This window comes from Dreissena polymorpha, chromosome 12 (genome assembly GCF_020536995.1).
Source record: "Dreissena polymorpha isolate Duluth1 chromosome 12, UMN_Dpol_1.0, whole genome shotgun sequence".
NCBI classification, from domain to species: domain Eukaryota; kingdom Metazoa; phylum Mollusca; class Bivalvia; order Myida; family Dreissenidae; genus Dreissena; species Dreissena polymorpha.
The window spans coordinates 33,471,391-33,489,106 of NC_068366.1; the positions used below are offsets into that span (position 1 = coordinate 33,471,391).

General features: G+C 38.6%; 1 protein-coding gene across 1 annotated transcript in view; it reads left to right on the forward strand.

Moving 5' to 3' along the window:
* The window catches only part of LOC127853680 (centrosomal protein of 290 kDa-like), an 87,835-nt gene extending 71,171 nt beyond the window's left edge, over positions 1-16,664 (forward strand). The window contains exons 47-57 of the mRNA XM_052388380.1: positions 344-481; positions 950-1,093; positions 2,082-2,198; positions 4,481-4,645; positions 5,218-5,340; positions 6,186-6,407; positions 7,127-7,219; positions 7,981-8,057; positions 11,500-11,584; positions 14,560-14,685; positions 15,269-16,664. Of these exons, the coding sequence (XP_052244340.1) occupies positions 344-481; positions 950-1,093; positions 2,082-2,198; positions 4,481-4,645; positions 5,218-5,340; positions 6,186-6,407; positions 7,127-7,219; positions 7,981-8,057; positions 11,500-11,584; positions 14,560-14,685; positions 15,269-15,427 (1,449 nt within the window). The 3' untranslated portion in view covers positions 15,428-16,664. The remainder of the gene's footprint in view (positions 1-343; positions 482-949; positions 1,094-2,081; positions 2,199-4,480; positions 4,646-5,217; positions 5,341-6,185; positions 6,408-7,126; positions 7,220-7,980; positions 8,058-11,499; positions 11,585-14,559; positions 14,686-15,268) is intronic.
* The last annotated feature ends 1,052 nt before the right edge of the window (positions 16,665-17,716 follow it).

The following is a 17,716-nucleotide window of genomic DNA, read 5'->3' on the forward strand; positions in this document are numbered from 1 at the left end:
CATAATGTGGCGTCTCATCAGGATCCAAACTGTTTGCTATTCTGATAGTATTCTTTGAAAAAAATCGAAGAAAATGCTAATTTTAGAAATTCAGCAGACGACATTTATGCAGACGACAAATTTCCCAGCATGCAAAGGGTTAAGCTGTTCATTATGACTACTATTATCTGAAATAATTAACATGTTATAGAAATATTGCATTATATGAGAGCAATAGTTCATTTTGTTACCCTAAGAGAAAGACATATCTACATTTGTATGATATTAATAATCTAATTCATAACAATTTAGCATAAACTTTAAATTCTGGGTCATTTTCCTTAAACCGTGTTTCAATTACTAGAACACGAATCTGCGTCGTGAGTTGCTACGTGTGCGCGAAGGTCAGCTGACAGAGGAGAGGCTTCACAGCCTGGAGGCGGGGCGGGCCGAGGTCACAGAGGTCATTACTGCACAGAAATCCCAGTCCACCACAGCAGCTGTGAGTTTACTTGATTATATGTTACATTGTGCTAGAATGCATGTTTATTAAAGGCTATTTATTATTGCATTAAAATCTGAGGTAACTAGAGCCATGATTTAAATTTAATAAATTGCATAAGAATTCAAGTGTAATTTACTTTGATTGGCTAATAGCCTTAACAATGCCTGAAAATCCCAAAAATTGTTGGTGAATACGGGCCCAGGCCACTAAAGAAGCTGTGAGCTCACCTTGATAAATTGCACTTGAATCGGGGCTTTTTTCTTGATTTGGGGAAAGGGGCCTATATTAGGCCCTTGCTTTAGAAGGGAAAAAAGCCCTGCTTTAGTGCATCTTTTATTTAGTCTACATGGCTAAGATTGAGCCTAGATTATCCTGGCTGTATTTCAGACCAGCCTGTAGTCTGCTTCAAAGACAATGCTAAAAGAGGCATCATTTTAATACTTAAACTTGTTTTCTTCTCCCCAGGCCCCAAGGGAAGGGTCCACAATGGGGGAGAGTCCCAATTCCAAACTGCAGGAGCTACAGAAGCAGATGTTGAAGCTGTCAGAGGAGAACATTGAGCTGAAGTTTGAGGCAGAGCAAGCCAAGAAGGATATACCCAGACTCAAGGTGAGTTTACAGTCATGGGCTGGTATTAACAACAATCAATAGGGATATTTTAACTTAAGTTGCACTTTAGTGGAAATCATAGAAGAAATGGGTGAAGTCCAATATTTTCTGCTTATAAATGTATAACATGTAAATCATTTATATATTTTTAAATATGTATTTGTATAAAATATTGTATGCAAAAATAGTCAGATACTAAAGGGTTTGTATGGATTAAAGGAATTTCCCTGTGCTTTCCCCAGGGCTTTGCGAATTTGGGACTTCTGCTCAGTTTGTGTTTGACATGATACTTGTACAATAAAGACTCTGTCTCAGAAACTTTAGATAAATGTCAGGGTATCAGCATCTGTGGGCAATATTAGCAATAGTCAATATAGGCAATATAACTATTAACTCTACTTATGTAAAGAGCTTATATTGGCAAGGTTATTTTGAAAACAGATTTGTCTTAAGATAAATTTATAAACAATTGTTAGCTACATTTAGATACTTATTTAGATCTAAATAACAAATATTATCAAGAAAATGGTATATGTTGATTATTTTGTTTTTCTCTTAAACTGGAGTTTGGTGGGTATATCAATTTAACAAAGAATTATCTAATACTTGAACTCATCAAAACACAGACAAAAGAAAACATCTATGAGTTCATCCAAATCCTGATACCTTGCATTCATGTGTACACCAGTTTAAAACACTTCCGATTCTTCACTACAAAGGAAGCCTACATTAGAAATGAGCCGTATCAAATGATAATGGGTATCATGCCATAGGCCAGAGTCACTCCAGATCAGCTTTCACTTCCACAGCAAACTAAAGTTTGGTCAGGAGCTACTCAGCCTGCTATTGAGAAAACAAATACCATGACTTTAAAGTATAAAGTTTAAACACTATATTGGACATGGTATCTCCTGACCAGACTCCTGGCAGCATAGGGCATAGCTCTCATTTGTGCATGGCACATCTTAAATGTGGGTACTCATTTCAGGACCGCATCACTGACCTACAGAGATACGTGGAGGCTCTCAAGTCAGAGAACAGTCAGCTGCTGGCAGGGGACGGCACCAACAGGTCCATGGACTCATCTGGCTCCTCTATACGCAGGGTGAGTCTATGTCAATACGCAGGGTGAGTCTATGTCTATACCTAGGGTGAGTCTATATGCAGGGTGAGTCTATATTGATACCCAGGGTGAGTATATATGCAGGGTGGGTCTATGTCTATACCTAGGGTGAGTCTATATGCAGGGTGGGTCTATATTTATATTTAGGGTGAGTATATGCAGGGTGGGTCTATGTCTATACCCAGGGTGAGTCTGTACGCAGGGTGAGTCTATACGCAGGGTGAGTCTATATCTAAACCCAGGGTGAGTATATGCAGGGTGGGTCTATGTCTATACCTAGGGTGAGTCTATATGCAGGGTGGGTCTATATTTATATTTAGGGTGAGTATATGCAGGGTGAGTCTAAATCTAAACCCAGGGTGAGTCTGTACGCAGGGTGAGTCTGTACGCAGGGTGAGTCTATACGCAGGGTGAGTCTGTACGCAGGGTGAGTCTATATCCAGGGTGAGTCTGTACGCAGGGTGAGTCTGTACCCAGGGTGAGTCTATACCCAGGGTGAGTCTGTACGCAGGGTGAGTCTATACCCAGGGTGAGTCTGTACGCAGGGTGAGTCTGTACCCAGGGTGAGTCTATACCCAGGGTGAGTCTGTACGCAGGGTGAGTCTATACCCAGGGTGAGTCTGTATGCAGGGTGAGTCTATACGCAGGGTGAGTCTATATCTATACCCAGGGTGAGTCTGTACGCAGGGTGAGTCTATACGCAGGGTGAGTCTAAATCTATACCCAGGGTGAGTATATGCAGGGTGAGTCTATAGGCAGGTTGAGTCTATATGCAGGGTGGGTTTATATCTATACCTAGGGTGAGTCTATATCTATACCCAGGGTGAGTCTATATCTATACCCAGGGAGTCTATATGCAGGGTCAGTCTAAATCTATACCCAGGGTGAGTCTATATCTATCTGCAGGGTGAGTCTAAATCTATACCCAGGGTGAGTCTATATCTATACCCAGGGAGTCTATATGCAGGGTCAGTCTAAATCTATACCCAGGGTGAGTCTATATCTATCTGCAGGGTGAGTCTAAATCTATACCCAGGGTGAGTCTATATCTATATGCAGGGTGAGTCTATATCTATACCCAGGGTGAGTCTACATCTATACGCAAGGTGAGTCTATATCTATATGCAGGGTGAGTCTATATCTATACCCAGGGTGAGTCTATATCTTTACCCAGGGTGAGTCTACATCTATACGCAAGGTGAGTCTATATCTATATGCAAGGTGAGTCTATATCTATATGCAGGGTGAGTCTATATCTATACCCAGGGTGAGTCTATATCTATATGCAGGGTGAGTCTATATCTATACCCAGGGTGAGTCTATACACTGGGTGAGTCTACACCCAGGGTGAGTCTACAGGCAGGGTGAGTCTTATAGCAGAGTGAGTCTATTTATTATTATTATTTATTATCTCTATACACAGGGTGATAGGAGTGACAAGGGCTTAGTTGTTATATTTTATCTTAAGGAAGGGTGAGGGAGCAGGGACATTGGCTGACTTGCCATGTTTTGTTGTTGTTTTTCATGTTTTGTTTGTAAGGTGTTCTTGAAATAGTGAAGAATAGCTGATGGTTGTGTCATTCTTTAACTGTGTATTTCTGCATTTTTTTTCTTGTTTGACTGCTTGTTACCTACCTTGAGAATAATTTCATAGATGTATCCCCTTGATTGCCAATTTTTTCATGATAAATAAAATTAAAGATTCAACATAGAAAAAGATTTATTATAAGCAATATTTGATCCACACAATCTGTATGAACATTGAAGTTAATTTAATGAAGACATGTTAAGCTTTTTGATTTTAACTGTTGTATCTCTGCCTGGAGACGACTTTGTTGATGCAAGGTACTCTTTGTGTTGACTCAACTTGCCCTAAAGGAAATTCAGAAGATGAGGGATCTTTGTCCAGTCTAGTTAAACACCAGGGGCCATGTCCAGAATGCATCTTTAACCTAATAAACAAATTGCTTAATATCATTGATTCATATCACTTGTAGAAACCGTATGAGCTTAGTTCTGGGAAAACTGGGTTTAAGGCGTGTTCATAAAGTGTTTTCCCAGTATAGCTTGTGTAGTCCGGACAAGCTAACCAGGGACAAACTTTCCACTTAAATGATGTTTTCTGTTAAAATGAAGTCTCTTTAACGCCCAAATCAAGTTGATGCAGGAAGTGCAGTACGCACAGGCTGATTCGGGATGACACTTTACGCACATGTTAAGCCAAGTTTATACAGGGTGAGACTCATAAGTCTGTGATATTGCAGATTGGAGAGAGCGGTAAGAGCAGCCGTCAGCTGGAGAAGACCATAGCACTCCTGAAGAAGGTTGTGGAGCGTGTGCAGTCCGAGAACGAGCAGCTCAAGAAGGCGCCTGGCGTTGTCAGCAACGAGAGACTGCAGAACCTACAGCTGGAGAATGAGGGACTCAAGGTAGGTGAACATTGTGTAGTTAAAATGACATTTACTTTAATGATGTCATTTGATTTTAATTGTTTTTCTTTTCTGGTAAATTCTGCCATTTGTTGTGTTTGTTTTCAAAATAAATACCGATGATTTTAGAAAATGATGGTATAGATAAAATACCAAATTAGTGTTGAATACAGAGCAGTTTATTTGTTCAGCACTAAAACATGAATCAGGTTTTATAAGCCTTGCTAAATAAACTTATTTGTAGTCAGCAATAACCTAGTATTCTCAATATCAATTTAAACTACCAAATGATTGAGTTTAAGATAAAGCAACAATCACGCAATAATGATTAATGAACACGCCAGATTCAGCTTTGGTTATATCTCAACAAGCCTCAATCTTATGCATGTGCGTTAAGTATTGTCCAAGATTAGCCTGTGCAGTTCACACAGGCTAATAAAGGATGATGCGCGTGTATGACATTTTTCGTTTTAAGGTAGTCTCTTTGAAATGAAAATCCAGTTTAGGTAAAAAGTGTTGCACATACATTTGACTCGGTTTTCTCAGTGAGATACTCAAATGGCTTTTTTCAGTCCCAACTCGAGGAGTTACGACAGCGTGTTGGGGCGACACTGAGTGAGCGCTACACCAGTCAGCAGAAGGGCACGGCCAAAATGATGAGTGACTATGAGAAAATGAGGAAAGACCTCATGAGGGTAAGTTTGTGAACATGAGAAAACGAGGATAGACCTCATGAGGGTTAGTTTGTGAATGCGAAATAATGAGGAAAGACATCATGAGGTCAGGTTGTTTATATATTTGAGCCGCATTCTGGAACACAGTGCTTACTGCATGTGCCTAAAGTGTCTTCCCAGATAAGCATGTGCTCTCTGCATACAATAATCAGGGACGACATTTGTCGTAGTTTATGTTTATAAGAAGTCTCTTCGAAACAGAAATCCTGTGTATATGGAATGTGTCGTTCCTGATCGTGCCGTTCCTGATAGCCTGTGCAGACTGCACAGGCTAATTTGGGACGACACCTTATCACATGAATTAAGACATGTTTTCCTAGAAGAGGCTTATTTTATAAATTTACTTTGTAAGAGTTAAATTTGTCTTGTGCTACTGCTTTTTGAAAGAGTAATAGTAATACATTTTTCATAAAAGTTGTTTTAGCAAAATTACCCTAAAGACACAGCAAAAACTTGAAAACAACTTTTCTATATATGAGCCTTGTTCTGGGAAAACTGGGCTAAATTCATGTGCATAAAATGTCGTCTCAGAATAGCCTGAGCAGTCCGGACAGGCTTATCTGGGACGACACTTTTTGCCCAAACAGGATTTTAGTTTAGAAGAGATTTTCTATAAACAAACATTCCATAAAAGTGAAAAGTATCGTCCCAGAATCTGAGACGACACTTACTCACAAGCATTAATCCCAATTTTTCAAGATTAAGTTTCATATGATTTTATGATAAACTACTTAAATCCTATTCAGTAATTCAACACAAGAAATTTGCAGAATCCAAGTATTTCTAAACCATCTGTATATGATAAGGAAATGGACACCAACGAGAAGCTGCGTGCCCAGATCACGTCCCTGGAGATAAAGGTGGAGCAGCAGAAGACGAGGCTCACCGAGTCCAAGACGAGGCTGCAGATAGAGGAAGGGAGGGCGGAGGAAGGGACGGCGGGCGAGGGGAAAGGGTGGAAGTCAGCAGTGGTCACACGCATGTATGAGGATAGGGTGAAGTCACTGGAGGCAGACCTGGAGAAAAAGGTATGTGGGAGTTTCAGTATGGATTCTTGTTTGATTGAGATATGTGAGGCGTGTGTGTATGTGATTTTGAAGAATGCTTTAATTCTTAATATTTTTTTATGATCATGAGTGGGTAAAAAGGAATAATCTTCGAAACAACAAATTTTCTTGACATTGAATGCTTTCCCACTATTTAAAAATATATTTTTAGGAGCAAAAATTGATAATTTTGAATTCATTTTGAAGTACTCCTATTTCCCTAAAAACCACATAGTTAAGCATTTAATAAAAGAAAGTCCAACTTTAAGACCATTCAAAAGTAAGCCGCATGTTCTCCGGTTCCCATAATGCCATGTTCTAAGACCAATATACTACTGCTATATTTTAGGCCAGCCTGTTCGCCGACTCCAACATCATGCTAAATGAGAAAGCATGTTTTAAGGTTTCCCACAATGCGGTTCTGGGAAAACTGGGCTAAATGCATATGCGTAAAGTGTTGTCCCAGATTATCCTGTGCAGTTCGCACAGGCTAATCAGGGATGACACTTTCTGCTCTAATGGAATTATTTGTTTAAAGAAAGTCTCTTTTAATCGAAAATACAGTTTATGCAGAATGTGCCATCCATGATAAGCCCGTGCAGACACTTAAGGCACATGCATTAAGTTTAGTTTTCATAGAACAAGGCTCCAAGCAATAAGTCCAGTTATATCAGTATCAGAACATCCCTGCTATATTTCAGACCAGCCTGTTGTCCGACTCTAAGACCATGCTAAAGGAGGCAGCGGTGCGTGAACAGAGACTCATGGCAGAGAAGGAACAACTGCTCAAGAAGGTCAGCTACCATGCAGATACAAAACCAGGACTAATTCTGTGATCAAACTTGATTTAACAAATTAAATGTATAAATGATATTTTTGAAGTTCTTTATAAACTCAATGCATAAGCACTATAAGCTCCACGTAAGCTGGAATTATCGGTTTAATCAATTAATAAGATTTGCTAATTTTTTTTTATTTTACTCGCGTAAAAAGCCTGATATTTATCGGGACAATCAGAGTTAAAAATACATAATAATTATATTTATTTAATACTACAGTGCAGAATATTAATTGAATGATCATCTTGTGTGTGGACTGTTTAAATTTCTTTAAATTTAGTTAGTGGATTGATAACAATTTTGATTGTCTTTAACACAATGTTCTTAAGGAGACACTTAAGCATTGTTTCTTGGTTAGAACCAGAACTCTGCAACTCTTAATAATAAAATAGTATTACACAAGTTCACAAGGTGGAAACATATCCATTACACTATTGCATACTTTATTTCAGCCATTTTCTGGGAAAATTGGGCTCAATGAATGGACGTTGTGTCTCAAAATGGATTTTGTTTAGAATACTTCTTTTAAACGAAAATTTCATAAAAGAGGGAAAGTGACGTTCCTGATTTGCCTGTGGGGCCTTCACTGGCGATTCTAGGACGACACTTTACGGCAACGCACATTCATTAAGCTGTGTTTTTCCCAGAGCAATGCTAATTTATTGAACTAAAACAAACAAATACTATTGTATGCATGATTATGCCCTGTACCCTAGGTGGCCGTGCTGGAGAAGATACCTAGTGGGTCTGGTGTGACGGACGCACAGCTGGCGCGAGACTACCAGCAGGCCAAGTATGTATCCATTATCATACGAGCCTTCTTCTGGGAAAACTAGGCTTAATGCATATTTCCAAGAAAAACCTGTGCAGGCTACTCAGGCACAACACTATTTGCTTAAACTTGATTTTTGTTAAAAGATTCTTTTTATGCCCCCCTTCAAAGAAGAGGGGGTATATTGCTTTGCTCATGTCGGTCTGTCGGTCCGTCCACCAGGTTGTTGTCAGACGATAACTCAAGAACACTTGGTCCTAGGATCATGAAACTTCATAGATAGATTGATCATGACTCGCAGATGACCCCTATTGATTTTCAGGTCACTAGGTCAAAGGTCAAGGTCACAGTGACAAAAATATTTATATTTTTTTTTAAACAAAAAATGTAATTATAGAGGAAAGTGTCGTCCTTGATAAGTCTGTACAGACTGCATAGACTCATATGGGAGGAAACTTTATGAACATGCATTAAGTCCAGTGTTTGGAGAACGTGGCTCTTATTACCAGGTTGCATTAAGTTTTAATCATGTTTTCTAACTTTTATTGCATCGGAAGCCTTATTAAGGCGTTCATGAGTCTGTTCCCTGGGTAGAAATAGTGATAGAGAACGCTGCCAGAGTGGGGCTCGATGCAGCGACCTCCTGATCACTTGGCGGACACAATATCCACTTTGCCACCTCAAGAGTTTATGTAACAATTGAAGTCATGTATTGGTAGGTTACATATTAGACTCAAAACTTTGTAACTTTATATAGCTTGAAATGTCAAAATTAGTCCATATTGAATGAAGGATTGAATCCTTAAAAAATGGATGTCATTTTCACACTATAATATATTGTCCTTTTTCATTTTATATAGTTGTTTAAAAATATTTTAAAATGTAAATTATAGCTACAAATATCAAAAAGACGTTAAAATATTAGGTTATATTCTCAATACTTGCTCTAACATATTATCAGCGCTCCCCGATGTTATCTGTAAATACCTTATTTATTCCTTAAACACTTCAAACGTGCAAACCCACTGCTATTTCTGACCCCCTGATAGTTATGATAGTGTAAAACCCCTTGATATTTCTAACCCTGAGTTGTGTGTTTGAAGATTGACAATAGTTTTGATAGTACAATCCCCCTCATATTTCTTACAGCACAAACCTTCTGATGTTTCTGTTAGTATTACTTATGGTTGCATGTTTGTAGGTTGACTATAGACCCACTGTTGTGTGTTTGTAGGTTGACTATAGAACACTGTGGTGTGTTTGTAGGTTGACTATAGACCACTGTTGTTTGTTTGTAAGTTAACTTTAGACCACTGTTGTGTGTTTGTAGGTTGACTATAGATCCACTGTTGTGTGTTTGTAGGTTGACTATAGATCCACTGTTGTGTGTTTGTAGGTTGACTATAGACCACTGTTTTGTGTTTGTAGGTTGACTATAGACCACTGTTTTGTGTTTGTAGGTTGACTATAGACCCACTGTTGTATGTTTGTAGGTTGACTATAGACCCACTGTTGTGTGTTTGTAGGTTGACTATAGACCCACTGTTGTGTGTTTGTAGGTTGACTGTAGACCACTGTTGTATGTTTGTAGGTTGACTATAGACACTGTTGTGTTTGTAGGTTGACTATAGACCCACTGTTGTGTGCTTGTAGGTTGACTACAGACCACTGTTTCATGTTTGTATGGTGACTATAGACCACTGTTGTGTGTTTGTAGGTTGACTATAGACCACTGTTGTGTGTTTGTAGGTTGACTATACACCCACTGTTGTGTGTTTGTAGGTTGACTATAGACCACTGTTGTTTGTTTGTAGGTTGACTATAGACCCACTGTTGTGTGTTTGTAGGTTGACTATAGACCACTGTTGTGTGTTTGTAGGTTGACTATAGACCCACTGTTGTGTTTTTGTAGGTCGACTATAGACCCACTGTTGTGTGTTTGTAGGTTGACTATAGACCCACTGTTGTGTGCTTGTAGGTTGACTATAGACCACTGTTTTGTTTGTAGGTTGACTATAGACCACTGTTGTGTGTTTGTAGGTTGACTATAGACCCACTGTTTTGTGTTTGTAGGTTGACTATAGACCACTGTTGTGTGTTTGTAGGTTGACTGTAGACCACTGTTGTGTGTTTGTAGGTTGACTATAGACCCACTGTTGTGTGCTTGTGGGTTGACTATAGACCACTGTTGCATGTTTGTATGTTTACTATAGACCACTGTTGTGTGTTTGTAGATTGACTATAGACCACTGTTGTGTGTTTGTAGGTTGACTATAGACCCACTGTTGTGTGCTTGTAGGTTGACTACAGACCACTGTTTCATGTTTGTATGGTGACTATAGACCACTGTTGTGTGTTTGTAGGTTGACTATAGACCACTGTTGTGTGTTTGTAGGTTGACTATACACCCACTGTTGTGTGTTTGTAGGTTGACTATAGACCACTGTTGTTTGTTTGTAGGTTGACTATAGACCCACTGTTGTGTGTTTGTAGGTTGACTATAGACCACTGTTGTGTGTTTGTAGGTTGACTATAGACCCACTGTTGTGTTTTTGTAGGTCGACTATAGACCCACTGTTGTGTGTTTGTAGGTTGACTATAGACCCACTGTTGTGTGCTTGTAGGTTGACTATAGACCACTGTTTTGTTTGTAGGTTGACTATAGACCACTGTTGTGTGTTTGTAGGTTGACTATAGACCCACTGTTTTGTGTTTGTAGGTTGACTATAGACCACTGTTGTGTGTTTGTAGGTTGACTATAGACCACTGTTGTGTGTTTGTAGGTTGACTATAGACCCACTGTTGTGTGCTTGTAGGTTGACTATAGACCACTGTTGCATGTTTGTATGTTTACTATAGACCACTGTTGTGTGTTTGTAGGTTGACTATAGACCACTGTTGTGTGTTTGTAGGTTGACTATAGACCCACTGTTGTGTGTTTGTAGGTTGACTATAGACCCACTGTTGTGTGCTTGTAGGTTGACTATAGACCCACTGTTGTGTGTTTGTAGTTTGACTATAGACCACTGTTGTGTGTTTGTAGGTTGACTATAGACCCACTGTTGTGTTTTTGTAGGTCGACTATAGACCCACTGTTGTGTGTTTGTAGGTTGACTATAGACCCACTGTTGTGTGCTTGTAGGTTGACTATAGACCACTGTTTTTTGTAAAACGACTATTGACCACTGTTGTGTGTTTGTAGGTTTACTATAGACCACTGTTGTGTGTTTGTAGGTTGACTATAGACCCACTGTTTTGTGTTTTTAGGTTGACTATAGACCACTGTTGTGTGTTTGTAGGTTGACTATAGACCACTGTTTTGTGTTTGTAGGTCGACTATTGACCACTGTTGTGTGTTTGTAGATTGACTATTGACCACTGTTGTGTGTTTGTTATGTAGATTGACTATAGACCCACTGTTGTGTGTTTGAAGGTTGACTATTGACCACTGTTGTGTTTGTAGATTGACTATAGACCGACTTGAGAATGAGAAGAAGGAGATAGCCTATGAGCTCAATATGGCCCGCAGACAGGCTGGCACCGCACATGTACGTACAGCAACCTGCTTGGAATTTGAACATCTGACTTGTTCTTGGAAAACTGGGCCTAATGCTTGAACGTTACGTGTCGTCCCAGATTAGACTGTGCAGTCAGCACATTCTAATCAGGGATGACACTCTCTGCTAAGGCTGTATTTTTGTATAGGAGAGACTTCCTGTAAAAGAAAAATTCCATAATAGTGGAAAGTGGCAACTCTGATTAGCATGTGCAGATTGCATAGGCCAATCTGGGAAGACACTTAAAGGACATGCATAATACCCAGTTTTCCCAGAACAAATCTCATATTAACATAAATAACCTTCTTCAGATTTATACAATATTGAATATGCCTCAGCTTTCCTTTAAAGTCCTTAGGCTTAACAATTTTTATTTTTACCTGAACTATTTTACAATGGTAAATATGCTTATAAAAATTGCATGAAATACTTTGAAGTGACCGAAGTCAGCAAAAGACATTTTTATTGCTTTTGCTGGTAATCTTGATAATTATGTCAGCTCATTAATTCCCAAAGCCTGTATTTCACTGTTTAAGGTGGTTGCAAAATGTTCTTCTGCAAAAAGATTATATTTCAGCAGAAAAATAAATGAACAACTAATGCATAATGTCAAAAGAGCAAAATGTGATTGAACCATTTCTGCTGTGAAGAAAGATTATATGATTTTACAAAACGGATCCAGTTAATTCATTCTCACTTAAATAAGTCAATAAAACAGGTTATGCATTTACTTTAAGTGTTGTCTCAAATTAGCTTGTACAGTCCACACAGACTGATCGAGGACAATACTTTTCACATATACTGGATTTTTAAGGAGAGACTTACTTTAGACGAAGAACACCATAGAAGCGGAAAATGTTGTCCCTGATAATCTGGGACAACACTTTACGCACATGCATTTAGCCCCATATTCCCAGAGCATGACTGATATGTCTCATATTCCCAGAGCATGACTGATATGTCTCATATTCCCAGAGCATGACTGATATGTCTCATATTCCCAGAGCATGACTTATATGTCTCATATTCCCAGAGCATGACTGATATGTCTCATATTCCAGAGCATGACTGATATGTCTCATATTCCAGAGCATGACTGATATGTCTCATATTACCAGAGCATGACTGATATGTCTCATATTCCCAGAGCATGAGTGATATGTCTCATATTCCCAGAACATGACTGAAATGTCTCATATTCCAGAGCATGACTTATATGTCTCATATTCCAGAGCATGACTGATATGTCTCATATTCCCAGAGCATGACTGATATGTCTCATATTCCAGAGCATGACTGATATGTCTCATATTCCCAGAGCATGACTGATATGTCCCATATTCCCAGAGCATGACTGATATGTCTCATATTCCCAGAGCATGACTGATATGTCTCATATTTCAGAGCATGACCGATATGGCTCATATTCCCAGGGCATGACTGATATGTCTCATATTCCCAGAGCATGACTGATATGTCTCATATTCCCAGAGCATGAGTGATATGTCCCATATTCCCAGAGCATGACTGATATGTCTCATATTCCAGAGCATGACTGATATGTCTCATATTCCAGAGCATGACTGATATGTCTCATATTCCCAGAGCATGACTGATATGTCTCATATTCCAGAGCATGACTGATATGTCTCATATTCCAGAGCATGCCTGATATGTCTCATATTCCCAGAGCATGACTGATATGTCTCATATTCCAGAGCATGACTGATATGTCCCATATTCCAGAGCATGACTGATATGTCTCATATTCCCAGAGCATGAGTGATATGTCCCATATTCCAAGAGCATGACTGATGTGTCTCATATTTCAGAGCATAACTGATATGTCTCATATTCCTAGAGCATGAGTGATATGTCCCATATTCCCAGAGCATGACTGATGTGTCTCATATTCCAGAGCATGACTGATATGTCTCATATTCCAGAGCATGACTGATATGTCTCATATTCCCAGAGCATGACTGAAATGTCTCATATTCCCGAGCATGACTGATATGTCCCATATTCCCAGAGCATGACTGATATGTCTCATATTTCAGAGCATGACTGATGTGTCTCATATTCCAGAGCATGACTTATATGTCTCATATTCCAGAGCATGACTTATTTGTCTCATATTCCCAGAGCATGACTTATATGTCTCATATTCCCAGAGCATGACTGATATGTCCAATATTTCCAGAGCATGACTTATATGTCTCATATTCCAGAGCATGACTGATATGTCTCATATTCCAGAGCATGACTGATATGTCACATATTCCAGAGCATGACTGATATGTCTCATATTTCAGAGCATGACTGATATGTCTCATATTCCCAGAGCATGACTGATATGTCTCATATTCCAGAGCATGACTGATATGTCCCATATTCCCAGAGCATGACTTATATGTCTCATATTCCCAGAGCATGACTGATATGTCTCATATTCCCAGAGCATGACTGATATGTCTCATATTCCCAGAGCCTGACTGATATGTCTCATATTCCAGAGCCTGACTGATATGTCTCATATTCCAGAGCATGACTGATATGTCTCATATTCCAGAGCATGACTGATATGTCTCATATTCCCAGAGCATGACTGATATGTCTCATATTCCCAGAGCATGACTGATATGTCTCATATTCCAGAGCATGACTGATATGTCTCATATTCCAGAGCATGACTGAAATGTCTCATATTCCCAGAGCATGACTGATATGTCTCATATTCCAGAGCATGACTGATATGTCTCATATTCCCAGAGCATGACTGATATGTCTCATATTCCAGAGCGTGACTGATATGTCTCATATTCCAGAGCATGACTGATATGTCTCATATTCCCAGAGCATGACTGATATGTCTCATATTCTTGAGCATGACTGATATGTCTCATATTCCCAGAGCATGACTGATATGTCTCATATTCCAGAGCATGACTCAAGTATGTTTTCAGTTAGGGGAGGACATCATGTCCAAGGCGAGCAACTACGACAAGGCGATGTCGGAGAACATAGAGCTGGGGCTGCAGCTGAAGACAACCATGTTGGAGCGGGACAAACTCAAACTGGAAGTTGACAGGGTATGTAAGGGGTCTGACTGGACCCTTTTTGTGAGCATTTGTTCATTATTTTTTGCGGATGGTACCTGGAATGACTTAGCTGGAAAGTTCAAGTCTGAGAGCTATCTCTGGTTTAAATTTTCATTAGATAAATGAGCCATATGATCATTTACCAAAATTCTTCTCAATTTAGATATTTATTACGATTTTATTAACAAAAACATGTAATCCAACATAATTTCTATAGTATATTACGGTAATTTGTAGCCTTTGCATAATTTGACCAACAGTAAGTCGAGGGCCAATGGAGGTAATCATACTGTATGATTCATTTGTTAAGTCATAGGTACAAGGGAAGGAACCTTTGGCAAAGTCATTAGTGGATAGCAAAAGGAGATTTCACTCCTTTGTTTTTTTTTTGGAATTTTTAAACATGGTCTATGAATTGCATGGCAATTGTACATGCTGACACTTACATGTACATCATTGATATTGATTATTTGTGTGCAGATTTGGTAACAATCAGAAATATTAATCACCAATTTTGTACATTTGGTTTGAAGTGATGTACACAAAATACTCATCAGTGTAACACGTATTTCAGCTGAGGAAGGAGCTGGGAAACTTCGGGCCAGACTTCTTTGATGAAATTGAAGACCTGAAGTTCAACTACAAACAGTCGGTAGAGAAAAACTTACAATACGAGGACAAGTTGAAGCAGATCAGCTCTCAGTTTGGAATAACTATACCCGGGATCAGATAAATAAATAACTGCAGAGTTTAGATTTGAGCTGTGTTGTGGGAAAACTGGACTTAATGCAGTTACGTAGTGTCATCTGAGAGTAGCCTGTGCAGTACGCACAGGCTTATACCAGACAACACCTTCCACTTTACGGTATTTTCTGTATATAGGAAACCTGCAAAAATCTAATTAAGCGAAAAAAGTGGCCCCTGATTAGCCTGTGCCAAATGCACTTGCTTATCTGCGATGACACTTTAAGCACATGTATTAAGCTTAGTCTTCCCAGAACGGGGCTCAATTTATAAAATTTATAGGAAATGAGGGTTTTTCCTGTCACTCACAAAAGCATTGTTGAAGTGTATTTATGATAACACTTTTATGGACGAGTCCATGTGATCAGAATTTATTTATATGCTGTGAATAGTCTATTGTTTAAAATATGAGAAAAGCCTTTGTTTAAAATATGAGTAATGCCTTGCTTATCATTTCTCAACATTTAACATGCTTTCTGGTAGCTTACATTAGATTCCTGACATAATGCAGTTTAGATCGTATATCTTCTTGTAGATGAACTGACATTTCATTCACTTTTTCATGCAAATGTCAGAAAAACATTCCATGATTTTATATGTTTCTGTTCTCTTTATACCTCAGTGCCGATTCAGTTAAGTGTCTTTACAACTTCTCCTGAGGACTGTATAATGATTTATAAGTTTGCATTTTGGTGAACGCTATTTTGTATGCGTTTATTCTGTTGATTTCTTACTTCAGGTATTTATAGTACTGTTTGTATTAATCTTTGTTTGCAATCATTTGAAGGGTGTTATGATCATGTATTTTAGTATGTTTCTTTATTTGAATGCACAGTATTTATAATAACTTGAACATTAGTTTTCTTTACCTTGTAGAAACTGCCAATTTCAATAAGTCATATAGTTTTTAATTGTTAAATGGCTGAAGTGTGCATGTGTGTAGCATTCAATATAAACACTCCCAATACATAATTGTTATTACAAGTAGTGGAATGTGAACTGAACAAATAATTTTCATTTCAATCATGGCAAGATGGGTCAAAATGTGCTCTGGAATGATGTACAGGTATTGATTGTGCTTTGCCATAGGTAGAAATCTCGAACTACTGTGATATTGTTTGACCGTCCTTTACATAAATGTAGTTAGTACATTTTAGTGTTTACATATATGTATATAAGAGCTATTTATTTTATGATAAAGTAACAATAAATAGACATAGCAGTAAGTGTTTTTATTTGACAGTATTTCAATTTTGAATCCAAAATTTGATTTGTCAATAAATTCAAGACTTTACAAAACGCTTACAGATGTGAAACAAAATACTTACAGATTGTGTTAATTAATTTTTCTTTTTTTTAGCCCACCACTAGAGAAATTAAACTACTCTGGCTACCTCCCTTATAGATTTTCTACAACAGGAACTAACCCAATCATTATTAAGGGGTTAATTGGGAATTTATTTCTGTATGTGACGATTGAGAGCGTAAAAGAAGTTGAATGTACCTTTCAATAGCAAACCATATGATACAAGGGCTGTTTGTAAAACATGCATGCCCCCCATATGGGCTGTCAGTTGTAGTGGCAGCCATTGTGTGAATCCGTTTGCTGTCACTGTGACCTTTGACGTAGTAACCTGAAAATCAATAGGGGTCATCTGCCAGTCATGATCAATGTACCTATGAAGTTTCATGATCCTAGGCCTAATTATTCTTGAGTAAACATCAGGAAACCATTTTACTGTTTCGAGTCACTGTGACCTTGACCTTTGACCTAGTGACCTGAAAATTAATAGGGGTCATCTGCCAGTCATGATCAATGAACCTATGAATTTTTATTATCCTAGGCATAAGCATTCTTGAGTTATCATCCGGAAACCATTTTACTGGTTCGAGTCACCGTGACCTTGACCTTAAACCTAGTGACCTGAAAATCAATAGGGGTCATCTTCCAGTCATGATCAATGTACCTATGAAGTTTCATGATCCTAGGCGTATGCGTTCTTGAGTTATCATCCGGAAACCATTTTACTGGTTCGAGTCACCGTGACCTTTGACCTAGTGACCTGAAAATCAATAGGGGTCATCTGCAAGTCATGATCAATGTACCTATGAAGTTTCATGATCCTAGGTGTAAGTGTTCTTGAGTTATCATCGGGAAACCATTTTACTGGTTCGAGTCACCCTGACCTTGACCTTTGACCTGGTGACCTGAAAATCAACAGGGGTCATCTGCGAGTCATGATCAATGTACCTATGAAGTTTAATGATCCTAGGCGTA